This window comes from Macrotis lagotis, chromosome X (genome assembly GCF_037893015.1).
Source record: "Macrotis lagotis isolate mMagLag1 chromosome X, bilby.v1.9.chrom.fasta, whole genome shotgun sequence".
Lineage (NCBI taxonomy): Eukaryota > Metazoa > Chordata > Mammalia > Peramelemorphia > Peramelidae > Macrotis > Macrotis lagotis.
Window position 1 is genome coordinate 204,861,258 of NC_133666.1, and position 27,947 is coordinate 204,889,204.

General features: G+C 31.2%; 1 protein-coding gene across 10 annotated transcripts in view; it reads left to right on the forward strand.

Moving 5' to 3' along the window:
- Positions 1–27,947, forward strand: part of LOC141499840 (fibrillin-2-like) — a 151,071-nt gene that overhangs the window by 4,443 nt on the left and 118,681 nt on the right. For 9 of the 10 annotated variants that reach the window (XM_074202606.1, XM_074202610.1, XM_074202614.1 and 6 more), the window contains exons 5-9: positions 1,353–1,472; positions 9,511–9,633; positions 11,253–11,378; positions 14,942–15,064; positions 18,139–18,300. In XM_074202606.1, coding sequence (XP_074058707.1) covers positions 1,353–1,472; positions 9,511–9,633; positions 11,253–11,378; positions 14,942–15,064; positions 18,139–18,300 — 654 coding nt within the window. The remainder of the gene's footprint in view (positions 1–1,352; positions 1,473–9,510; positions 9,634–11,252; positions 11,379–14,941; positions 15,065–18,138; positions 18,301–27,947) is intronic. The other variant, XM_074202608.1, reaches the window with a different exon arrangement.

Sequence of the window (27,947 nt, forward strand, 5' to 3'; positions counted from 1 at the left end):
GGCCAATCATTGTTTAAGGAATTCTTATTTTATCCTCGAGCAATGTAAGTTGCTGAATATTTTTTGTTTAGCAGGAAAGTGATGAAATCAGATCTGTATTTTAGAAATATTTGTTTGCCAGCTGTGTGGAAAATTGATGGTGAGGGAATAGATTGGAGGCTAACCAAATAGAACTGTTGAGAATTTGTAGGGATTGTGTAAGTGGAGGAGATAGGAGCAGATATAACAGATATTTGGAAATAGAATCTTAAGGAATAAGATATTCAGTGAGGAAGAGGAAAAAGTCAGAACAATCTTCAGGATGTGTGAGTGAATAAAAGGAAGATAATAACCTCAAAAGAATTTGGAGAAAGGGAGGATTTGTACCAAAAAAGGAGAGAAAAGAAAGAGTATATATAAATTTAATTTTGGAGATAATTGAGTTTGAGGTGTCTTTAGTACATCCATTTGGATTATTGAACAATTAACAACTTTGGACTGGAGTTTTGGAGAGAGATTTGGATTTGATATAGATTTGTACTCTACAGTGGGTTTTGTATTTATAGAAAGAATGGAAACTGGTAATCTTTGATATTTTCAAAAATTACTTTTATATACTGCAGTTTTTATTTCTTTAGATATTGATGAGTGTGAAAAAAATCCTGGTATCTGTGATGGTGGCCAATGTACTAACATTCCTGGTGACTGTCTCTGTTATGATAGTTTTGTGGCTCCCATGGCCATGAAAACATGCATTGGTGGGTATTCAAAGAATAAAATTTTAAGCTAGATATTTTATAAATAAAGTCATAAAATATCTAGCTTAAACAAAGGGTCCATGCTGTGGTAATGAGGAACTCCAAATTTTAGGCTACTCCTCTATCAGTAGATATATAGACCATTTTCCACCTTTTATGCTTTCTAACTTATTTAGAATCTGCCAGAGCTTGCACTCGGAAAGTAGTCTTTCAGATCTCAGGTGGGCTTTATGTTAAAATTAGACATTAGAGTAGGACTTTAGTAGAGGATACTAATTTAATAATTGAGAAATGTAAGGAAGAGTTGAAGTGTTTAGGTTATTTGTGTCCTTTAATTTCTCAATCACTGTAAAACTATCTGGGATATATATATATATATATATATATATATATATATATATATAAACATATTTTTTATTTCATGAACTTTATGTACATATATATATATTATATACAACATTGTGCTACACAAAATGAGTAGTTAAAGTATATTTTAAATGTTAGCAGTATTTTTGATTTCTACCATTAATGATCAGTTGCAGGTAAAAGGTATTTCAATATATGTGGTGATAATCATAGGTAAATGTTAACCAATACAATTATAAAACCTTATAGATGTAAATGAATGCCATTTAAATTCTAACATCTGTGTATTTGGAGAAAACACAAAAGGATCCTTCATTTGTCACTGTCAATTGGACTATTCAGAAAAGAAGGGAAGCATTGAATGTGCAGGTATGTATTAATCATGTATTATTTCATTTTTGTTTTTACATTTTACATTGCTGTCATCCTCACTGTCCTATTACATTGCTTATGCTAGGTAAACACAAATGGACTGCAACTAAAAACTAGATCACAGTATAAATGAAGTACAGCACATCCTTCTGTCTTATTACTTCTGAAAATTCATGCAGTTGACTTGATTAGTGGACTGTCACAGGATGAGTTAGCTGGGATACTATGTACATAAAGCACTAACTCTGATGTGCCTGGATCTAACTGCTTCAGTAAGATCTGTGTGTCATATCATTCTAATCATATCTAATCTTATTATATTAAGCACAATTCTAATTTTGTTAACTTTTAACAAACCTACATGGAGAAGGTATAATGAGGATAATAATATCACTCCACTATTTTAATAACTATGGGAGATATTAACACATGTTCATATTTTATTTTAAATTATGCTGATAACATTTAATTGGAATAGTGATTTTTCATAGAAATTTTATTTTAAAGTTTAAGTATTATACTACATTATCTTAACTTTTATTAACAAACTATTGTTTCTTAATATACTTGAGTGTGACTTGATTTTCACCACCACAATATACTTATTTCATGTTTAACTCTATAAGAAAGTTTCAAATGCAATTGCTGGGAAGGTTGGGTTGAAAATGGTATCAGGTGTAATGGTGAATATGCAAGCATGAGTATCAATTACTTGGAAGCAAAGTTACATTTAGTTGAATATAATGTTCTTTGCAGTTGCAATAAATGCATGGTTAAATGGTTAAAATGTTAACTTTTTAGTTAAAAAAAGTTAATTCCTATGACAAATTTCAAATAATTTGAAGTATCGAGACAAGATGTAGCATTTTATTGAGTTAAATTTGGATGTGTTTGCTTTCCTAGAAGGTGAAGAACTATATTTTTAATTGATATTTTATTTTTCCAGAGACATGTTATGTTCAATATTTACCCATATGCATATGTATATTTTTAAGTTACATAATTTCATTCCATTCTCCCTTCCTACCTTCCTTCCCTCAATAGTGAACAGTTAGGTGAAATACATATACATTTGTGTTAAACTTGTTTATAGAATAATCATTTTTGGTATGATGAATTATGATTAAAGGAAAGAAATATGTAAGAGAAATATTTTTAAAAAGCGAATATAGTGTTCATCAGATTCTGAAGGATTTTTTGATTTTTGTTTATTTTGTTTTTCTTCCTCTGAATGGGGATAGCATTGTCCATAACTGGTCTAATAGGAATATCCTAGCTCTCTGAACTGCTGAGAGGAACTGCATCCATCAAGATTTATCAACTCACAATGTTGTTAGAATGTGTAGAATGTTCTCTTGGTTCTGCTCCCTTCAGTCAGCATCAGATCCTGTAATTCACTCCATGCTTCTCTAGAGTTCAATCATTTATGGTTTCTTATAGAACAATAGCATAACATTCATATACCATAATTTGTTCAACCATTCCCCAGTTGATGGAAATGCCTCAATGTCCAATTCTTTGCCACTACAAAGAGACCTGTTATAAATATTTTGGAAATATGTAGGACTTTTCACATTTTTATGATTTCTTCTGGATATAGCCTTAGTATTAGAATTTCCAGGGCACAGGGAATGAACATTTTTATTGCTCTTTGGGCATAGTTCCATTATACTCTCCAGAATGGTTGGATTAGTTCAAAACTCCACCAGCAATGCATTCATGTCCCAATCCTCCTAACAACCTCTCCCAACATTGACCAGTTTGCTTTTTTGTTATCTTAAACCAATTATATAGGTGTGTGGTAATACTTCAGAGTTGTTTTAATTTGTATTTCTCTAATCAATAATGATTTGGAGCATTTTTTCTTATGATTATAGCTTTAATTTTTTTTGAAAACTGTCTGTTCTTATACTATGGCCATTTATCAATTGGGGAATGACTTGTAATCTTATAAATTTGATTCAATTCTCTACATATTTTAGAATTGGGACCTTTGTCAGAAATCCTAGTTGTGAAGATTGTTTCCCAACTTTGCTTTCCTTATAATTTTGGAAGCATTGATTTTATTACTGAAAAAAATTAAATTTAATATAGTCAAAACCAAACATTTTGCAATTTATAATATACTCTATTTCTTGCTTGGACATAAATTTGTCCCCTTTTAATATATCTGAGTTAGAATGTTTCTTGGTCTGTTAATTGATTTATGATGTCACACTTTATGTCCAAATCCTATACCCATTTTGACCTTATTTTGTATAGGGTGTGAGATGTGGGTTTATTTTTGCCATACTATTTTCCAGTTTTACCAACAAAAATTATTGGGAAATGGTGAGTTCTTATCCCATGGGTTTATCAAAACAGTAGATTACCATAGTCATTTACTATTGTTTCTTTTGAACCTATCCTAATCTGCTGATCCATTACTCTTAACCAGTACTGGGCAGTTTTGATCACTGCTGCTTTAGTCACCATCCTTTACATTTTCATTCATCAGTTCCCTTGATATTCTTGACCTTTTGTTGCTCCAGATGGATTGTTACTACTTTTTTCCTAGCTAAGTAAAATAATTATTTGATAGTATCATTGGCATGGTACTGATTAAGTAACTTAATTTGGGTAGAACTGTCATTTTTATTATATTATCTCAATGAAACCCCGAGCAATTGACATTTTTCCATTTATAGAACTGATTTTATGCTTTGCAATTGTGTTCATACAGTTTCTGGATTTCTTTTTAGGAGGTAGATTCCCAGGTATTTAATGTTGTCTTTGGTTACTTTATTTTTTTAATTTTTGGTTTTTGCAAGGCAATGGAGTTAAGTGACTTGCACATAGCTAGGTAATTAAGTGTCTGAGGCCAGATTTGAACTCATATACTCCTGACTCCAAGGCCAGTGCTCTATCCACAGTGCCTCCTAGCTGCCTCAAGTCTATGGTTACTTTAAATGGAATTTCTTTTTCTCTCTCATGCTCTTGGATTTTGTTGTTCATATATAGAAATGCTGATAATTTATATGAGTCTATTGAGATAATCTTATGGTTTCCTTTGGCTTTGCTTTTGATATGTTCAATTATCTTTAGTATTTTACTAATATTGAATTATCCCTTCCTACCTGATCATGGTGTATTATCCTGTAATCTCTTTGCTAAAATTTTAAGATTTTTGCATCAATGTTCATTAGGAAGTTTGCTCTATAAATTTGTCTTTTTTGGTTCTTCCTGGTTAGGAATCAGCATCATATTGGTTTCATCAAAGGAATTTGGCAGAATTCTGGCTATTTTTAAAAATAGATTATACAGAATTGGAATTAATTGTTCCTTAAATGTTTGGTGGAATTCACATGTAAATTCATGTGGATCTGGAGACTTTTTCTTAGGGAGTTTATTATTGATTTCTTTAATTTCTGAAATGGGGTTGTTTATTTTGTTTCCTTTTCTTTTAATCTGTGCAGTTTATATTTTTGTAAAAACTCCATTTCACTCAGGTTGGCAAATTTATTTGGCATACAGTTGGATGAATTATCTCTTTAATTTCCTCCTCATTGGTGGTTAGCTTACCCTTTTCATTTTTGATAATGGTAATTTGGTTATCTTGTTTTTTTTTAATCAGATTAACCAGAAGTTTGTCTATTATATTGGCTTTTTCATAAAACCAACTCTTTATTTTATTTATTGATTTGTTCTTTTTCTAACTTTTTTTGTTGCAAAACCAGTTCATTGATCTCCGCTTTATTGTATTCATTTAAACATTTAGAGATATAATTGTCTTGGCTGCATCCCATAAATTTTGGTATGATGTCTCTTTATTACCATTTTCTTGGATTTAATAATTTATTTCTATGATTTCTTTGATCCACTCAATATTTAAAATTATTTACTTTTCAATTAATTTTGATTTTATCTTTCTGTGACACTTTATTACACACAGTTTTTATTAAATCATGATCCAAAATGTATGCATTTATTATTTCTGCCTTTCTGAATTTGATTATTGACAATAATACGTGGTCAAGTTTGGTATAAGTACTATTGCCTACAAAGAAAAAAGATATATTCTTTTCTATCCCTATTAAGTTTTCTCCAGTGGTCTATCATATCTAAGTTTTCTAAGATTTTACTCACCTCCTTAATTTCCTTCTTATTTGTTTTGTGATGAGATTTATCTAGTTCTGAGAGAGGGAGGTTAAGGTCCCCTATTATCAAAGTTTTGCATTTTTTGCCTCCTTGTCATTTACTCAGCTTTTCCTCTAGGAATTTGGATGCTTTACCACTAGGTGTATACATATTTAATAATGATATGGCTTCATTACTTTTAGTGCCTTTTAAGAAGATGCAGTTTCCTTTCTTATTCCTTTTAATGAGATCTATTTCTTGCTTTTGTTTTATCTGAGATCAGGATTGATACCCCTGATTTTTTTACTTCAGCTAAAGTATAATATATTTTGTTCCATCCTTTTCCATTTTCCCTGTGTGTATTTCTCTGCTTCAAATGTGTTTCTTGTATAGAACATATTGTGCAATTCTGATTTTTAATCCATTGTACTATCCACTTCTGTTTTATGAGAGTTCATCACTTTCACATTTTCATTTAAGATGACTAGTTCTATATTTCCCTCCATGCTATCTTTCCTCATTTATATTTTTCTCTTCTCTTTCCTCTTATTCCTTATCATCATAGTTTTACTCCCTTTAACTTTTCTTTTAAAACTTAGCTCCATTTATTTTTACTTATCCTTTGCCTTCCCTTTTACTAGTCCCTACTTCTTCCCCCTCCCCACTTCCCTGTAGTCTAGGATAGATTTTTAAACCCAAGTGGGAATGTATCACATCCCTTTCTGGGTCAAATCTATTGAACAGAATTTACTCAGTGTTCACATCCTCCCTTCTTTCCCTCTAATATAATATATTTGTGTGCTTCTTCACCTGGTATTATTTATCAGTCAAGTAATAACAATAACAATAACAATAACAATAATAATAATAATAATAATAATAATCAGGTTCCATCAAAGCTTGATAAACTCAAAGTACTATTGATCAAAGTACAATCATAGATTGATTGATTGATTATTTGACAAGAAGCATTGCCTCAAAGTCACTAAGTACTCTCCCCTCTTCTATTTCCTTAGAAATATACTTCTCAAGAGCCTTGAATTATATCAAATTATAATTTTTTTACCTTATGTCCTTTTCTAGTACCCTTCAAAGATACACAATCCTCATTAGCCAAAATATCATCCAAAACCAAATCATTTCATGAACCATTTGTACCCCTCCCATCTACCCTCACTCCCATCTTTAGCTCTCCAAGGGTTCTTAAACCCTTGTTAACTGCCCCTAAAGTCACATCTGATTTAATTAATCAAATCTCAAAATGAACCTGACAATTGATTACAAAATATGGGAGACACTGGCTCAGTCAGGCCTGCCCAACATAGGATACTCTCATTAGAGAAAGTGCTAAACATTGTGAGCAAAGCAAAATCAAAATAGGTCAAAGGAAACTGATACATATAAGTTTAGAGCAAGCACCTCTCCTTTTCATCAGGAGTTTTTGTCTCAAACATAGTGAGGTCATCTTCACATTCTTCAATGAAAAGATAAGAGCCTACCATACCCATATCTTCTAAATCCGATCTCTTCTATTATATTCAACCCTTTAACCATCTTAAGAGAAATACAATTCTCAAGAATTACAAATGTTTTATCTTCCCTTATTAGGGTTGTATACAATTTATAGTCTTAAGTATCATTTGTTTTGTTTTCCTTCCTTTTTGATTTACATTTTGATGCTTGTTCAGTTCTGGTCTTTTTTTAGGGGGGGGGGATTTTTCTTATTTTGTTGAACATCCATCATTTCCCCCTCATAGTATGTGCTGAATTTTGCAATCCAAGGTCCTTTTCCTCTGATATATGGTATTCTACATGCTCCAGTATTTATTTCAGTAGTGAAACTAGTAAATACTGTGGAAATCTGATTGTATTTCCTTTGTATTTAAATTGTTTCCTTTTGCTGCTTGCAATATTTTCCCTTTTATTTGAAAATTCTGGAATTTAGCTATAAATGTACTTGGAAGTTTTATCCTGGGATTTCCTTCTGGAGGAGTTCTGTGTATTCTTTCAGTGGTTATTTTGTTGTCTTCATCTAGCAGATTTGGTCCCTGATAATTTCCGGATTCATCTTTGCATCTAGAAGTCCAATTATTCATAAATGATCTCTTCTGGATTTATTTTCAGGTTGTTTATTTTTCCTAGAAGGTATTTTATGATTTCTTCAGTTTTTTCAGCCTTCTTATTTTGTTTGAAGAAATCTTGTAGTCTCGGAGAATCATTGCTTTCTTTTTGTTCAATTCTAATTTTAGGGTTTTATTTTCTTCAATTAATTTGTGTGTTTCATTTTCCAGTTTGTCAGGTTTTTTTGGAAGAGTTACATTCTATTTCTAGTGGGTTATTTTAACTTAAAGGAGCTGATTTCCTTGGTCAATTTTTCATAATTTTCCATTATGACTCATTTCTTTTTTCTTTTTTTTTTTCTCCTTTGGCTTTTAAGTTCTTTTTAAAACTCTTCTATGAGTTTTTGGATTTGAGTCCAAATTGAGACTACCCCTGTGGGTAATTTTTCACTGTTTTCTTTTTTCTGAGGTAGTGTTATTAGCTTTATCTACATAGTAGCTTTCTATAGTGAGCACTCTTAGCTTTTTTGCTCATCTTGAAATGTCTAAGCTCCAATTCTGGATTATAGGGAGAATAGACCCAAGCTTTCTATTCTAGATTGGGTTTTGCTCCTTGGTTTGTCATTGGCCAAGATGTTGCCTATACAGTCCAGGCCTTGCCTTTACAGAGCTTTATTTCTTCCTTTATGTCCAGGTTCTGCCTATACATTGGTTTGTTCCCAACCCAGTCTTATCTTTTGTCCTGATGTTCCCAAGGTTCAGACTTTGGGTTGGGACCCTTCCTGTTGGCTTGCTATCTAGTTGCTAGGACCTCTGCAGTTGTCAAGATTTGGACTGCACTGTAGGAAAAGCCTTTCACCGACTTTCCCACTCTCCTGCCTGGCTAGTCTTTACTTCCCTTTTCCCCCAAAAGAGTCAGACCTTCACTGAAGATCTTGTATGATGTCTACCATTGAATTCTTCTTTTGATCTTGTCTTTTTCTTGGTGAAATTTGTACTTTTAATGTCTATGCTAAGAGGCAGACACATTCATATTTAAACTTATCAATTCTTTTTAATTCATCTGAAATGTTTTATCAACAGTTACCTAGATCATTTTGAAAGAACGTTAAAACTAATTGATTTTCCCCATTCACAAATGATGCACTTACATTGAATGTATAGAAAATAAACATTATTTCTATTGATGATATCATTCAATTTGGTTATATCGCCTATGCTGCCTTTTGTACATGCAAACTACTTAAATATTTGCCAAAAATAAATTATTAACTTCCTAGGGCTCACATCACTGTCATTACAAAAATGAGATGCAGTGTTTGCTATTCTGTTTTTTGTTGTATCTCCATTTTTTTTTATCAAACTAAACACCTTTATCCCTTTCCTACATTCCTTCTCACTTTTATCCATGTACTTTCTTTAATCCTCCTATTATCTATTCAGAATCATTCACTTTTATTTGTTTCTTTGTCATCTCACAACAGTTAAAAATAAATAACTATATATTATTTAAATGAATGAATTCCTTCACCCAATATAATGAAAATTATTAGGGAAGTAAATAATTCAATTAGAAAATGTCTTCATCTTGGAACAGGAAGAATTCAACACCTTTGTTATTTTACATTTTTATGCTTGATTTAGACTTTTCATACAGCTCATTTTTTTATAATTATTCAGGAATTTTCTATGGGCATTGTGGGATTATGTGCCAATATTTTTTAACAAGTTTTGCATGCTACATGCAAAGTATAATCAAAAATTATTTTCCCATTTAAAAGTTCATATTAAGTTCAAATTTCATTTTATTTTGCTTATAAATGTTCTACTATATTTTATTTTGTTCTCTTGGTATATAGATCTGAATGAATGTTGTGCTGCAAGACCCCAGTGTAGTCTTAATGCTCAGGGTGTGAATACACCAGGTTCATACCACTGTGCTTGTTTGGAAGCATTTGCTGGAGATGACTTTACTTGTTTAGGTTAGTGAAATTTCAAAGATATTTTCCAACATCTTTTAACTGGAAAACAATTTTTCTAATTTATTCCATATTTTGAAACATTGCAATGAAATAAAATCAAAAGCCTATTCTAAGGAACATTTTTAATGCTTATTCAGAGTTCCTAATATTTTTTCAAACATGAAGGTTCCTTTTTAATATCAAAATAATATTTTTCATTTCTTTAGTATAATAATTGCATTGTGAATAAACTTCTAATTTAGAAAATACAAGTGCAGAAAAACCACTATGAATTATTTTCATGATTTTTCATTTTATTATACCAGATTATATATATGAATATTTTTTTGAAAAAAGTAATTCATATTATCAGGTTAAAAAAGATGTTTTAACTTCTGCATGATTTTGTTGGAGCTAAATAATGATTGAAGTGATAATACTTATATAACCTTTATAATAAAGGGTGATTTTTCTTTTTGTTTTTTTTTTTTGCAAGGCAAATGGAGTTAAGTGGCTTGCCTAAGGCCGCACAGCTAGGTAATTATTAAGTGTCTGAGACCGGATTTGAACCCAGGTACTCCTGACTCCAGGGTTGGTGCTTTAACCACTATACCACCTAGCTGCCCCAATAAAGGATGATTTAAAAAATATAATTTGTTTAAAGCCATGGGGTTAAGTGACTTGCCCAGGGTCATAGAGTTAGGTAATTGAGGTCAAATTTGAACTCAGGTCCTCCTGACTCCAGGGATGGATGGTGTTCCACCCAAAGTGCCACCTAACTGCCCCATCAAGGAAGATTTTTGATTTTACTCTTCAGTAAATTCCAATGGCTTCCTATTGTCTTTGGTTTGGCATTTAAACTACTCAAAATTGATACCATTTATAATTTTTGGAGTTGTCTTATATTTTAACTACTTTTAAATCTACAACTGTACTGTCTTACTTGCTGTTCCTTGCACTTTTCACTCCTCTCTCTGTCCATCATTTTTGGAATGCTCTTTTCTCGTCTGCAAAATGGAGTTTGAGTAAGTGATCTTTTGAGTTTCTTTCAAATGCTAAATGCTAAATCTATAATCCTATGATCCTAAGTAGCCTTTTAAAATAATACCCACTTTAATTGAATTCTATTTAACCTTTCTTTAAGGGGATACACTTATCTTCAATTTTTTTAAAAAGTTATGATACCACATATAATATCTAACATTAGTTATAATATGATAAATGCAAAGTGATATAATTCTTTCTTGCTCATTGTAATTTTAAATATTGAAATGCTTAAAATTGTAGTAGTACTAATAATCCAAACTTGGTAATTTCATAAAGAAATAAACACCATATTTTATAATAGTACCTGAATTATTTTGAATTATTTACAACATATTTCAGTGAAAAATTGTTATCAATAAAGTGACAATAATAAATTTGATATGAAAGAAAATAGCAAATATATGAAATATACTTACAACTCCTCCAAGATAGAATTATTTTCCCTGAAGATTTAAATGCTGTATGTCATAAGTTCAATTGTCAGAATAAATGGTTTGACAAAGGAACAGATTGGAGGAATAAAAACATAGTTGCATAATAAAACATGAAAAGTCATGACAGTTTTACAGCAGTTGCATCCCTTTCTTTCATAGACGTTGATGAGTATACAGAAAACCTTAATCTTTGTGAGAATGGACAGTGCTCGAATATCCCTGCCACATTTCATTGTGAATGTGAGATGGGCTTCCTTTCCAGTTCTGACAGCAAATTCTGCCAAGGTCAGTCAGCAGTATTCCAATTCCATTTTAAAGTCTGAATTTGTTATGATGAAGCAAACCAAAAACGAAACAGAAATCTGATGTACCTCAATCTGGAATTATGCTTTACAAATAATGCTTTACATTTATTCCAGCATGGATTATTTTGCATTTTAAATAATGATGAAGCTTGCATTCATTTCTCTTCAAATTTTCCTGAATTGGAGCCAATTTGATTCACCCTTTGTTGCTAGTTTCATTTCATTTTATCATTTTTCATTTGCAGTAGCATGATTGTTTTGTTTTAATTTAATAGAAAAAATATTCTACTTTTTTCATGAATTGAAATGTAATCTATACTAAACACTAGCCCAATCTTCAAAATCTTGACTGCTTATTTTAGATTACATCTTCAGCTTTCATGTGATCATGTGATTTCCAAGTCTCATTTAGCCTTATGCCTTTTGACTAATTAATCATATTTTTCCTTTAAATTTTGATATCAGTTCTATTTCCTAGAATGGAGTTTTTATATTGTATTCTGATATTTTTTCCAAGGAATAGGATTTCAATTTTCATTTAAATTATATGCATAATGCATATACATGCAATGTAGAAGGGCTTTTCCCCCCAGAATTTTACAGGATATTGGCTACTGGAATTTTTTTAAATCAATTTTTTACCCCAGTCTTTTGATACATTTTTTGCCCCAGTCTTTTTTTTTTAGATAATTCAGGAAAGAAAATCTCAATATCTGAAGGAAATTCATTTGTTTTAGGAAGTATTTGTTGAATGATATTTGCAATTCTTGTATATGAAGTTCTTGATAAATTAAGTTGTTCATAGACAAACTGTAAATATGGCTTATTATACATAACTATAAAAATCATTTTGACCATTATATGTCAGTGGAAAGTGAAATTTATTTACTTTTTATATGGTTTAGTTTCAGTTACTAGCAAATAAAATATAGAAAAATCTGTGTAATTTAAAAATGACTGACTTTTTGCAAGAAAGCATTTTGAATGTCTGTTACTAAAGTGAGCTGCTCAACACAATTTATGCCTACCTTCTCATTTTAGTGTAATTAACTAAATCATTTTAACCCCTTTGTGAATAAATTATTATGAAAGACTAGTAGCTAATCTCAAAGTATGACCAACTGAAGAAATCCATTTAAGATATTTTTAAATTGTAAAAAAATTGTTTTATAGAAGTTTACCCTCTTCCTTTACTCATGTGTAGACAGATATGCATATACATCAGAAAAAAAAAACATAGTTATAAACTAATTTTGAAGTAGGCACAGAAAAATATCCTTGGGTTAATTGATAAGCAACAAATTAAATTTCTAGGTACAATTCAACAAAAATGTTTTGAAGAAATTTGAAATGATGGGATAGAAGGGACTCTCATCTATGATTTTAGAAACTAAAACTCTTAATGTATGCAATCATAAAATCTATATATCTAATTATTATTGTATATAAGGCATTCTATTTTTAGTTGACTGCAATATAAACAAAGCTAAATAGCAAAAAGAGTTGGAAATTAAATTTAGAAATTATAATTTATAATTTTAAATATTGTCCAAAGAAGTTTTTGTTTTTGTTTCATATATTTGTTCATTCATTTAACAGATATTTTTTGATCATTTTATGTACTTTTAGTAAGGACTTTTTGAAAATTGTGAATACATGTGTGTGTATATATATATATATATATGTATATATATATATATATATTCTATTTAATTTTGCTCTAAGCAAACATTGTTTTCCTAATTTAACACATGATTAATTTTTTGGTAATTGATCATTATTAAATTATAATTGCAGATAAAATATTCAAACATCTTTTTTTCCTGATAAATAATTTAGTTTTACAATTGGGGAGAAATCTGAATAGATTAATAAAATACACAATAAATTTATATTATCACCAAATTGTATCTATTGCCACCGTGGTAAAGAAATAATGCAATAATATATATTTATTTACCTTTAGATATTGATGAATACACATTCTAGAATATTCATATATTTGGAACATATAAAAATTTTCAGGAATGTTTCACAGTATCTGTGTGATGATGACTATGAATTATATAGTTTGTCAGTTGTTTAAAAATAGAAATTTGTTCTAAAGACATAGTTGATTGTTTTAACTGGTGTTTCTGAATTCATGGACCTATATTTAAGAAATAATAACAATGCAATTACATAAATCTTTTACTTTTTCACATCTTTTTCCCCATATGACAACTCAGTGAGGTTGGTATTGCTTTTTAGTAGATGAAATTCAGGATAGAATACATGGATTAGAATAATAATGATGATGAGAATTCTCCCCACTCTTCTCAACTATTTGGTTAACTATATTTTTAAGTTAATTATTTCCTGTTTAAGAAAAAAAATTACTATTTTTATGGATTATATCCTCATTTTTCTTAATGTTGTAACTCATATTTGGCTGAAGATTAATCAGTATAAATTTTAGATTTGGAATCCATTACTATAAGAATGCTTCAAATAATATTCCTTAGTCAATATGTAGCTATCTTAAAATGTCCTTTAAGTGAATGTTTCAAATAATGTTGACAATTTATTAAGCATATCTATGTGCCAGAAAAAATGTTCTAGGAATACAAAGAAAAGCAATAGCATGTCCCTGCCCTTGAGCAGCTCAGATTCTGATGGGAAAGACAAAATGTAAATAAAGGGGTCCATAAAAGATATATACAAAGTTGATAGAAAATAATCTGGTTGGGTGGACATGAAATTGCAAGAGACTTCCTGTTAAAAGTGAAATATTAAGTCAACAAGCATTTATTAAGCATTTACTGTGGACCTGGTACTGTGCTAAGCACTAAATATTCAAAGAAAAGCAAAGGGAAGGCAGGGAAATTAAAAAGGACAGTTGAACATTCCAGGTCCACCCTATTTGTTTCACTAAGAACTCAAGTCTTCCTTAGAACAGGTTTAGTAATTGATCTACTTCACCATCAGCTGCCTCTAGAGTAAAGGGAGAGTTTGTAGAGAAAGATGTCTGAATGATATATGTCTATACATATCTATGTGTTTGTATATATCAGAGTTCCCTAATATTAAGATAAGAGTTGAAGTGGAGAGCAAGACTATAAAGAAAGGCTGTGAACTAATTGAGGAAAGAAGAATAATGCCCTGAGGTACCAGGATCTTATTTATTAAGATAAATTTGGATAATAAAAGCACTAAAGGAAGAAATACTGCTAATTTATTTTGGCAGAGGTAGAATCTCAAAATGACAGTGGAGAACAAGGAGTCTTACTCCAAAAATTTACAAAGCATAATATTAAGCTTATTCAAGAAGACTTTAAAATATTTTTTCATGAAATTATAGAAACAAAATCATATTTCTTTTAATATTACATATTTGATACTTCAAACTGTTTATTAGCCAGCACAAAAGTTTTTTGAAATCTTCTCTGTACCTTTTCTTTCCCATTCATTTCAAACTCTGAAAATAATTTAAACTGATTTGGAATATTGGTCTATGTGGTATATTTAAAAATTGAAAATTGTATTAAAATGCTTTTCTTCTAGATGTTGATGAATGTGCTTATCCCATCAATTACATTAATGGTCTCTGTGTCAACAACCCTGGTCAATATGATTATAACTGTCCATCAAACTTCCAGTCAAATCCAGCTGGTATAGGTTGTGTGGGTATGTATAATTTATGAGAAAAATAAACAAAAATCATTTTTTTCAATTTCCTTAGAAATGAATTCTAATGTGTTCATTTTGGACTTAATTTTGAATATTTATAATTTAAATTATTTTCCCTATTCTTTTTAGCTCATAGTCAAGATTATTAAATATGTAACAATGGCCATCATTTTCCTATCCCCTTTGGAGTATTTAATATTTCCTTTATTCATGTAAGAGAGGTAGAAAGTTAAGGAAATAATACTTGTGAAGTGATTTATTTTTATAAAATCCCTTCATTTATATATTTCAATCTCAATTGATTCTTATTAGAACCATCTAAAAGGATGCAGGGACATGTTTTCATTTTTATTTTCTAAATGAGGAAACTGAGGTTCAGAAAGATATCCATGTCCTTATCCATGTCAACAGCCTTATAAAAGAACCTAAAACCTTAAATAGAATAGCTTATCCTCAATAGAGAGCTTTATCTTTTACATCCCTTTGCCTCTGAATGAGATAATAAGATGAAGTAATCAGGAAAATGTTGACAAAATGGACAAGACGTTGGTTCAGAGAAGGAAAGGATAGAATTATGTTAAAATTGAATTATAGTAATTAAAGATAAGAAAATAGAATTATATTAAAATATAAAATATAACTTTATAAGATATAAAGATACAGATGTAGAAATATATGTGTATATACATATATATGTAATGAAAAGAAAATTTTTTTCCTTCAACATTTCTGTTTGGCCCTTAAAAAGTTTTATTCAGTCATTCATTCTATCTATTCTATTCCTATTTGTTTTTTTTACCTGGTAGAGTTTTTTTTAGCTAAAATAAAAGGAATTCATTAAGAGGTCACGAAAGATGTCTTCCTGCCTTTGCAGAACTGCTGTTTCCTTCTCTCCTCAATACTTTATTCCCAGTTGATTATGGTGCAATTTATCTTGATGTGAAAAAAATACTTTCTACCATGAATCACAAGTTAGAAACATTTTAGAATTTTTAGTTAATGGGTAGTTATTTTAAAAATTTACAAAGATATTTTAGACATTGCTAATGTCATTTTTAGTTTCCATTTTTCAAAGTCATTACATTCATTGAACTCTCTCAAGGTTTATATAAGATGTTTTTCCTGTGAAAGATATGAGAGAGTTCCTTTCTGAAGTACAAGGTATTAATGTTCTCAAGGAATTCCAGGATACAAAAGGAACAAAAAGTATGGTAGAGATAATTTGAAGAAGCAATATTCTCACTGATTTTATTGTAGAATACTAAGGAAAAAATATATTAAAAGTTCAGGAAAAAACCTCACATATCAGAATCACATATCACATATATTATATAAAAGCATAATACGGCAGTGACTTGGGACTTTCACTGTCTAAAATCAGTTTGATTTTAGTCTCCAAAAAGAGTAAAGTATGTAATAATTTTCTGAGGTTCCCAAATGAAAATTTCATCCTTTAAAAGATAGGCAACAAATAAGAAACAGTCATTAAAAATTATAAGGTTAACAGTGGAAACAACCACCCCAATTTTGGATTCTATTTCTGAGGAAAGAAAAGCAAGATAATAGTCTTGATTTTAGGATTATATGAACAAAAATTTTTTCAATAGAAATCAATCCAAAATAAAAAAAAATCTACTTGTTACAACTAAAACAGGGTAAATAGGATAAAAGAAGAGCCAGTACTACTGGTCAGAATGAATGGAAGTTGAGCCTCTCAACTCATATTTTGTTTGTTTTTCTCAGGCAAAAATTATCTATTGGAGGGGAAAAGACATAAAAATATCTAATATGTTGAAACCCAAAGTAACTGGCAAGTATTACTCTGAGATCACCATTAGTGTCTTTGCTGGAGAAGAGCATATGCTCTTAGTTTTAATTATAAGAAGAGAGTTGAGAATCCCAAACTGCAGGATGCAGATTTTTTTTTAAAGGAGTGAAGTTAAGTGACTTGCCCAAGGTCAGCCAGCTAGGTAATTATTAAATGTCTGAGGTTGAATTTGAACTCAAGTTCTCCTGACTCCAGGGCTGGTGCTTTATGCACTGTACCACCTAGTTGCCCTTACAACTTAACTTTTAAACCTGACAAAATACCAAAACATATTTAGAGAATAGTTACTAGTCATCTAGAAAAGAAAATGATTATAAATGACCAGCATGATTTCATCAAATATAATCATTCATATTAATAATTTTTGACAGAGAAGATTAAAAGCTTTTAGGAAAGCATATAACAAAATCCCTTGTGCTTTGGAAAAATGAAGAATTGTAGGTTAGATCATAACCTAATTTTGTTGAATTGGTTGAATAGGAACTGGTTGAATAGAATGAATGTCCCAATGGTTTGATGTAACCTGGAAAGAATTCTATAGGATTGACCAAAGATCTTCAGAGAACAAAGAATGCATTAATATACCTGATGAGAAAATTAGAGAAAAGACATAGAAAAAGATTGGGGGCAGAGAGAGGTGTCTAATAGGTTATAAATTGTGTTTCAAAACCAGGATATTGTCATCCAAAATAGTAATACAATTTTAGGCTAATGGAAGTGCTCCAGGATTAGGAAAGTGCTAATCCTGATCTATTCTGTCTCTGTCAAACCTTGTTTGGAGTACATGTTTAGGAACATTATATATAACAAGTTATTAACCTCTAGAGAAGGGGCAGCTAGAATGATTAAGGCAATTCATTGACATTCAAAGGTAGATTTAAAGGAATTCAAGCTAGATTGGGAATTAGTCCTAGAGAACAGACATTAAGTGGAGTTGAAGAATTATTATATGAAAGAGGAAATAAGTTTGTTCTATTTGACTCCCACTAAGATTAATGCCTTCATGTTATATGCTCAGTGTAAGGAAAAACATAATAATAATAATAATAATAATAATAATAATAATAATAATAATAATAATAAATATAACAACTATGTATATAGTAGATGCTATTTTTTCCAAGTACAATTATATTAGATGATTTAAGAAGTCTTTTCCAACTTCTCAATAAAAGAGGTATTAATTTATGCAATATTCCTTTCTCCAGTACCAGTAATTACAAATTCCTATATTTTTCTACAGATAATCAAGTTGGTAATTGCTATATGAAATTTGATCCCCACGGGGAAGGGATTCTGTCCTGCAATAGTGAGATTGGTCTTGGAGTTAGTCATTCCTCATGCTTTTGCTCTCTGGGAAAGACCTGGGCAAATCCTTGTGAGAGTTGTCCACCTGTCAACAACAGTAAGTATAAATTTATTTTTTAATTTTATATAAATGTAGCAACTTTCATGTTTGAGATTTTAAGAATGGTTTAAACTGAGACAGATCTCTGTGCTACATGACATGTATTAAGCAGAGACATGCTAGCTGTCAATAATTATGCCTCTAATTATGCCAAAGACCCACAAACACAATCTCTCTAGATGACATCATGGGAATGAGATCAACATGATTGGTTACAAAGCTGAAGCACAAGGAAAAACATAATTATTGGTTGGAAGTTTGGTAATGGAGGATCTCAACACCTCCCCCGCCTTTTTCTCTCATGAGACTAAAAAAGATAAGATGCACTTAATGTTTGAGTCCAGGTGTGAAATAGAAATCCATATATTTGGAGAGCAAATGATATCCTTGAGGGATAGTTTAGTGGAACAAAGTCATGTCCAAATCCCTTTCTTTTCACATGCATTTTCTAAAGTCAGTTAAATTCCTTGAGTAGGAGAGCTGAATCTTTAAACTTTACCCATTACAGGCCAGTTGAATTCTAAACTAAGTGTAGAGACAAATAACTATGACTTAAGGAGTTACAGGACAAAGTTAACTGTAAATAGATAAATAAGAAAATGATACTGAAATGAGCTTAAAATTCTCACAATATTTTGGAGACAGATTCCTGCAGGTAGCCAACACTACCAAGAAATTTTTGAAAAGGGGGGAAAAGGGAATCCAAAAAGTTAAATCTAAATTTTAGTCTTTGTGTGTTTTGAATGAGTATATGAATGTCAAAGAAATAAAATTAGACTGTTGTTAAGAGTAACTTCATGTTTCAGTGAATGATCTGGATTTGAAATGCATTTTAATTCTCCAAAAATCCATCAAACTTATCATTTTTAATTTTCAATTGCAATGGACCACTTTGAACACACTCTTAATAAATATTACATATATACATATATAAATACATATGTATATATATATGCAAATTTCGTTAATAAACTTCAAAAGATTGACACCAAAGTTCCAACAGCAATGGAATGTTGTCCCTGAAAAAATAAAAGTTCATATTTCAAGACTTCTTCAAAAATTCAAAATGCCTTGTGAAGGTAGATTTTTCAGAAACAGGATAAATCTACCTTTATATCCATATAGACCGAAATGTTTGTTTACAAAAAGTTTTCAAGTTTCTATATTATAGTTAGATATATTAATCAGAATCAGTGTTACATCACATCATCCTATCATAGATAAATCTCTACTGAATCTTTTCTGAAGCTGTGTTACTTTATTTTTACTTTATTTCCTTCTTGAAGTTAGGCACAGAATGCCTTCAAATTCTTTTAAGTTCCAACATTGTCCATTTTCTGCACAGTACTCAGTTTTTGTTTAAAAGGAAGAAAATGGGGTGGCTAGGTGGTATAGTGGATAGAGCACTGGCCCTGGGGTCAGTAGTGCCTGAGTTTCAATCTGGCCTCGGACACTTAATAATTACCCCATTTGCCTAGCAAAAATCCTAAAAAAAAATAAAAATAAAAGGAGCAAAATGTTTTGGGGTTTTTGGGGGGTTCTCTTTTATTTCCATTATGTCTATATAATTTATTTGTAAGATTGTAACACTTTTGAAAGATTTTAGAGAATCAAGATCATATGACTAGCACATAGTGTATTAATTAGCTTCTCCAAATCACTTTAATTAATCCTTCAAAAAAAAAAAGAGGAATTATGCACCAGATGCTGAGTAATTCAATCTAAATCCACAGGAGAACAAAGATAAGGACCATAGCAAGATAAAAATGAATCATTATAAATTTATAGCCAAGGTCTCTCCCTAATCCTTAAAGCACTCAGCACCTCATATCCAGAAATACAACTAATACAACTAAAAGGTCTGAGGTTTGTGCATAAACCCCCAATACCTCCCATTGCTACTGAGATTCTACCAAAACGGCTTCTCTCTCCATGCCCACAGAAATTTTCAGACATATTCTTGAGTTCTTGTTAATGCCAATTTTAGACCCTACTCGAATTCCCTTGACTTCTTCAAGATTGGTCAATCAGCTTATCAAGTTATTTGCTTGAGGACAAAGGAAAGGCTATCTGTGGACCCGGAACACTGAGCCAACTCTGATTGTCAGTTATCCTAGACAAACATCCTGGGTCTAAGATTTTCCTGAAACTTGGTTTGTTCCCAGTAAGCTGCACCCAGAGAGTAGCTGCAAGTAGTGTAGTACAGCTAGGCATTGTCAAGAAACTAAATGCATATTGAGTTGATTTCAGGTTTAACCTTGACATATAGGAAGAAACTATGTCCCTGTGGTGTGGAATAAAAATCCACTTAAAAAATATAGATTCCTCTGAGCAAAAAAAAAAAAAAAGTTTATTTTGACTTTTCTAGAGAAAAGGGCATACTCCAAGTCTCACAAAAGTAGTGAAGATCAAGGAGCTGCCCCAAATTGACAGTCAATAAAGATTATATGGCCTAAAGCAATCCCCTTCTCCTCCCTATAGTCCTTTTCTGTTGATTTATTAGTCAGTCTTCAGAGTTACATTCTACTTGTGAAAAATCTACCCTAGCAGCAAAGAAAAGAATGAAGGGTTTTCATAAAATATCAGCTCACCATCCAGATGGTGAGAATAACCTTAAGGGTTCTAACTATCGTATTGAATTAATGTAATTTGTCTTGGAATACAAGGTCTTAGGAACCATCTACTTATCATCAAACAAGAGGAGTCTTATGAGCTTCTTTGGAATTCAAGGTTTTTCTCATGAGTAGTTTTTTTGAAAGTTAGGAAAGTGAGACACCTGTTTGGAATGCAAGGGACTTTCTTCTAGAAATAGTTTAAGAATTATAGTTTGTTCTTTTTTTTTATTTATTAACCCTGAGAGGACTTCAACTAGGAATATTAAGCCTGAAATGGTTTTATTGGGAATATGCCACTTACTGTGAAGACTTAGTGTTGCCAGTCTGTGGAACAGTGTGAAAATTAATACAAATAGGACACTGCCTAGACTTATCAAAAACCTTTCAAACCTTCATTTTAGAAGGATCAGTTTGACAGCTGAGGGGAGGATTGATTAGAATTTGAAGAGACTTGAGGTAGAGAGACCAACCCCTCCTCAGGCTATTTCAGTAGTACAGATGAGGGAAAGAGAGTCTGCTTTACTGGTATTAGGTCAGAGGACGGAAACAACAGGATTTGACAGCAGGTTGGATATGGAGGATGAGAGACAGGAGTTGAGGATTACAAGTAGGTTGTGAACCTGGGTCCCTGGGAAGAGGATATTATTTTTGATCATCACAGGTAAATTAGGAAGAAGGAAAGATTTGTGGAAGTGGGGGCACAATTTTGGATTTATTTAGATTAAAATGTCTACAATAGACCATTTGAAGGTAGAGATGTGAAATTGAAGTTTGGGTTATCCAAGAGGTATAGCATAATGATAGTTGAGTCCAAGGAAGGAGATAATATCAGTAAGTAAAAAAAGAGTAAGGTGGGAGAAAAGAAGGTGTGATCAAGATCCTGTCAAGGAGTGGTCTTTCAAGTAAGAGGAAAACTAAGAGATGAGAGAATGATGAAGAGTTACAAAGACTGAGGAAAAGTCAAGAAAAATGAAGACTGAAAAAAGTCTCTTACATCTGAAAAGATATATACTTAGGATTTCATTGTTATGGATAGTTACTGACCAATAAAGGTCAGCATATTCTCTGCAACTGTAGTCTTCAGGGCTGCCTTGAATATTGAGGGGAGAAGAATGGAAGATTTCACTTCAATAAGGATTAAGTCTCAGAGTCAGGACTTGAAGCCAGGTTTACCTGGCTTTGAGGCTGATTCTAAATATAGTGTAATGCTCCCTCTCTAGAACTTTTCAGAAGCAGCTACTGAAGCCTAGAAGTGGAGTGACCTGTTGTATAGAATACAGTCAGCTCAGATAGTTCCAAGAGCTAGCAGCCTGACCCTACCACTTTTCAGAGATTCTCCACTATGTGTTCTTCATATGTCAGATAGTTACACAGAATTCAAAAAGGTAAGGAGAGAAAATTACACGTGGAAAGTCCAAAGTCTGTCACAACTTCCCAAGTACAAGAAGTGTAATATCTTATGGTTGTTGAAAATATGCTACCCTTGGTTCTAAATAAATGTCACAGGAGGGTGTGACAAATCAGAAACCCTGAATTCAATAATGAAGAAAATAATATAAAAGAACTGATCAGAATTTATAATACAAAGAAAATCAAGAGAATCCAGGAAACTAAGAAAAAAAAAATAGAAATAGTCCAGGGACTACATGAGCTCCAATGAAGGACAAATCTATAACTATGTCGCCCAGATCTATAAACCAGAACTTGCAAGGGTAAGATCAGGAAAGACTCGAGAGAAAGAGACAACACTGCTGACTTAATAATTTGTTAAATTTTGTAGTTAAAATCAAAGAACTAAGATACATAATAAAAGCATAAAACTCAATAGCATTACTATATAATAAAAGGCAAAAATAGAAAAGGAAATCTAGATCAACTATAAAATGCCAAAAAACCCCAAAACAAAACAAAACTTGGAGTCTTAAATAAGTGCTAAAAAAACTCAAATCTACTTAACAGAGTAAAGAATGACTTTATATATGACCTGGCCATGCTAACATGACAATAAAAATGACAATAATACTGAAATAATACTATTAAAATAGACAAATTAAGTTAAGCCACCAAAGTAAACTAAATTCATTTAAAAAAGATCTAGGGTAAAAGAAAATGATAAAAGGGACTAAATCCGTGTGTGTATGTGTGTGTGTGTTTGTGTGTGTATGTGTGTGTAAAATTAATAGAACCAGGAACAGTTAAAAAACATCAAACTAAAAAAACTTGATGTTTGCAAAACACATAGAAATTGATGAGAAACTCTTTAGTCATTTTTTACATTGGCAAAGATGACACAAAAATTGCAGTAGTATTAAATTGGAGGGATTATAGACAGACACACTGCTGTTGTTTGTCCTTCATTCTTGACAGACATAATATACATGTGAAGTTGAGTGAAGAGGTTCAGTGCTAAGTCACCAATCTCACTCTCTTCTCCAAAGTCATCTGGGCTCAGTGGACAGATATGGATCAGGAAGACTGAGGATGCAAGGCAATGAGAGTAAAATGACTTGTCCAAGGTGAAATAGCTAGTTAATGTCAAGTGTCTGAAGTCAAATTTGAACTCAGGTCCCCTTGACTCCAGAGCCATTTTTGAAAAGCAATTTGAAATTACACTTACTGAGATGTAGTGGGGTTAATGCTAAGTGGGTGCCTATACTGTCTGGCACCTCGGTTAACTCCCAGGGAAACAACAGGACAGGTAGGGTTTTTCTTAGGACAAAATGATCCAGGATAGAAAGAGCAAAAACAGATAACATCAGTAGAAACTGAACTTCCAGGCTGGGTTAGAGAGGAAAATTGACTGCAGTGTAAGAGGGGGAAATGAATTATCTACACAAAATAGCAATAGCAGTTTTGGTAGAAAGACACTAGAAACAAAGATTATCTTTAACTGGGGAATAGTTAAACAAATAGTTAATAATAATAGTTAAACAAACTGAAGTAGATGTATGTAATGGAATATTAAAAAAACATTCTTTTTATATATTTTGAGTTCCAAATTTTCTCCTTCTCCTACAGTTCCCTCATTCATTGAGGGAAAAAAAGACACGTGTTACCTATCAGTTATATATGTGAAATCATAAGAGCACATCCATATTGATTGTGTTGCAACAAAAGAAAAAATGAAATGAAAAATGAAAAAATTGTTTTAATCTGCATCTGACTTTACTAGCTCTCTCTGGAAGTAAACAGCATTTTCATCAAAGACTTTAGGGAGTGTTTTGCATCATTTCATTGAGAATATCTAATCATATAATAATAATTACTGTTTCAGTGCACAATGGTCTCCTACTCATTTTCTTTTGCAGCAGTTTCTAAGTCTTCTAAAGTTTTTCTGAAACTATCTTCCTTTTCATTTCTTGCAGCATAATATTATTGCATTACAATCACATACCATAACCTGTTCAGCCATACCTGAAATGAAGGACATCTCCTCAATTTCCAATTCTTTGCCATCAATAAAACAACTGCTATACATATTTTTTGAACAGAGACTTTTATCATTTTCTTGGATTTTTTTAGAGTACAGACAGTAATAATATTGATAAATGAAAGGTACACATAGTTTTATAGCTTTTGGGGCATAGCTCCAAATAGTTGGATCACTCTACATCTCAAACAATGATGCATTAATGTCCCAGTTTTTCAACATACTCTGTCCTTTTCTTTTTATGTCATAATAGACAATGGTACTTCAGAATTTTAAAAATTTAAAATTTTTTTTATCAATAGTGATTTAGAACATTTTTTTGTCTATAAATAGTTTGGGTTTCTTCTTGTGAAAAATGTCTTTTCATGTCCTTTCACTATTTGTCAATTGAGGAATAATTTGTATTCTTAAAAGACATGATGCACTTCTTTATATCACTGAGTTATGTGGCATATATCAGAGAAACTTGCTACCCCACTCCAGTTTTCTGCTTTTCTTCTAATCTTAGCTGCATTGGATTTGCTAGCACAAAAATCATTAAATTTGATGCAATAAAAATGATCTATTTTGCCTCCATTTTTCTTTGGTCAAAAAATCCTTATCCATAGATCCAACAGGTAAATTTTTTTTCCATGTTCTCCTAATTTTCTTATGATGTGTAACTTTTGTGGCCTTAGCTTACCATGAGAAATATTGTTCTATATTGAATAGCTGCCAAAATTATTTCCAATTTTTACAAAAAAATTTGCTAAAATAGTGTATTACTGTCTTCAATATCGGGTCATTGTGTTTATTACACACTAGATTACATTTACTTTATATTGTTGCCTTTATAAATCTATTGCTTTGATTTACTACTCCAATTACTTAAATAATAACAAATTGTTTCATAGTTTGCATTTTATAATATATTATGAAATTTGGTACTGCAAGGCTGCCATTTTTTTCTGATTGACTCTCTTCAACTTTAGTTCTTTACATAAATTTTGTAACAGATTTTTTAAAGCTCTATAAAAGAACATCTTGATTGAATGAGTAAATTATCTTCTATAGCATTAACATTTTTATTATATTTACTCAGCCTTTCCATGAGCAATTAATATTTCTTCAATTGTTTCCATTTTCTCTTTATGTAAAGAGTGTTTTGCAATTTTGTTCTCTGGATTCGTATTTTCAGATAGATTCACCAGTATTTTATCTTGTTTGCTGTTATTCTAAATGGAATTTCTCTATCTCTTCCTGCTGAGTTTTGTTGGTAATTTTTAGAAATGCTGATAATTTTTTTAAACTTCATTATTTCAGTAAGTTTTTGAGTTGACTACATAGGGTAAACAATTTTATCATCTTCAAAAAGTGATATTTTTGATTTTTTCAATGCCCATTATTTCTTTTACATGTCTTATGGCTAAAGCTAGCATTTCTAATACACTTCTTAAATAATGACTCATTGGGAAGAAATCTAGCTTATTATTCTTAGAAAAATATCAATTCTAGGTAATAGATTCTATTTTAAGAAAGTCTTCATTAATTCCCTTGCTTTCTAATCCTTTTTTTTTAAATAGGAATGGGGGTTGTTTAGTTTTTTTGTATACATTGATAGGCTTTATATTGTTTTTGTTAATGATATGGTTAATTATACATAACATTTTACTAAAATTGAACTAGCTCGATATTCTGCTTCAAACTCCTCCCCCCAGGTTATTCATCTCCCTAACTTTTTTCTGATTTATTTTAAATTGTTAGATTTATAATTTAACAAATAATTTGTGTATAATTTAATATATAATATAATTAGATTTATCTAGATTAGTTTAGATTTATCTTATCTTTTGAGAGAAGAAAGTTGAGGTCCTCTCCTAATAAAGTTTTATTCAGTATTTCCTTCTATGATTTCATTTTTCCCCTTAAGAATCTGGATGTTGCGTGTGTGTGTGTGTGTGTGTGTGTGTGCATGTGTTTGACATTGATTTTACACCATTGTCTATTATCTTTTAGTAAAATGTAATCTCCCTGCTTTGGTTTTCTCTGAGAGTGTTTGCTGCCCTTGTTCGTTCTTCAGATGAAGTATTATGAAGGATTAAGTTATTTCAAGTTGTGTGTGTGTGTGTGTGTGTGTGTGTGTGTGTGTGTGTGTGTGTGTTTCAATTCAATGTGTGTGTCTTTGTTTCTTGTTGACTTTTGGTTTCTAATCAATTCTGTCAAATGCTTCCTTTTGTATTAATGATATTCACAGTTATTTCTGATAATTTTGCATTCTCCTTCATCTTATTTTCTTTTCTTTGTCCTCAAGCTTTTTAATCCTATCCTTCTTCTGTCTGTTTTACTTCTGATCATTGCCTTTTTTATCCATCTCCCTTTTATCCCTTTCTCTTATTCCCCTTATATTTTCCCCTTCTTGAATCAATTTAGGCTATTTTGTTTTTGCAAGGCAAACAGGGTTAAGTGGCTTGCCCAAGGCCAAACAGCTCAGTAATTATTAAGTGTCTGAGACCGGATTTGAACCCAGGTACTCCTGACTCCAGGGCCGGTGCTTTATCCACTGCGCTACCTAGCCACCCCAGAAACAATTTAGATGTGTGAGGGTTCTGTATCACTTGCACCTTCACTGTAAGAGCTCTTCTTTGCATACTTCTTTTTATTGAAATACTTTCCTTCAATTTTCCTCTCCATTCCCCTTCTCCAATGGCATCCATCTTTTACACCTATCTATTTTTTCTACTTCATCTATACTTGATTTACTTATTTTTCCACCCTGTTTTTATGTGGAATCCTTCTAACTTTTTTAAAATTGACAATAAATTAAAGGTGATAATATATTGTCTCATATAGAAAAGTAAACATTTTATTGAGTTCCTTATGATTTCTCTTTCATCATTGCATTTTTATGCTTTTCTTTGGTCTTGTATTTGAAAGTCATATTTTTTATACTGCCCTGGTCTTCTCGTGAGGAATGCTAGAAAGTCCTTTATTTCATAACACATCAATTTTTTCCCCTTGAAGGTTATACTCGGGTTTGCTGCATGTATTATTCTTAGTTGGTAATCTTAACTCTTTTTGTCTTTCAGAATATCATAGTCTGTTCTTCTTTTTTGGTAACTGCTAAATCTAGTGTGACCTACTAACTCTATGATATCTTTTTTTTCCCCATGATATCTGAATGGGTTCCTTATGGTTGCTTGAAATATTTTTTCCTTGACCTGGAAGCTCAGGAATTGGCCTTTACTATTACTGAGAGTTTATTTTAGAATCTCTTTCAGGTGGCATTTGGTGGTTTCTTTAAATTCTTATTTTACTCTCTGGTTCTAAAATATTGATATTAATTTCTTAAGTGAGTGTTTGATCCTCTTTTTTTTCCATTGGGTGAATTTTTCTGAGATTATTTTCCTAAATATTATTTTTGGTTACTTTTACTAACCTGCTACCTTTTAATATTATTCTTTTGCCCTAATCTCTTTACATGTTTCCCTCTAGTACTCATTTCATTTTTTTAAAAAATCATTTTTTAACTCTTCCAAGAATTCCTTTTGTACTTTTGTCTGTCTCATATTTTTTGATGCCTTGACTGTAGTTGCTTTGATTTTATTGCCATTTTCTAAGTT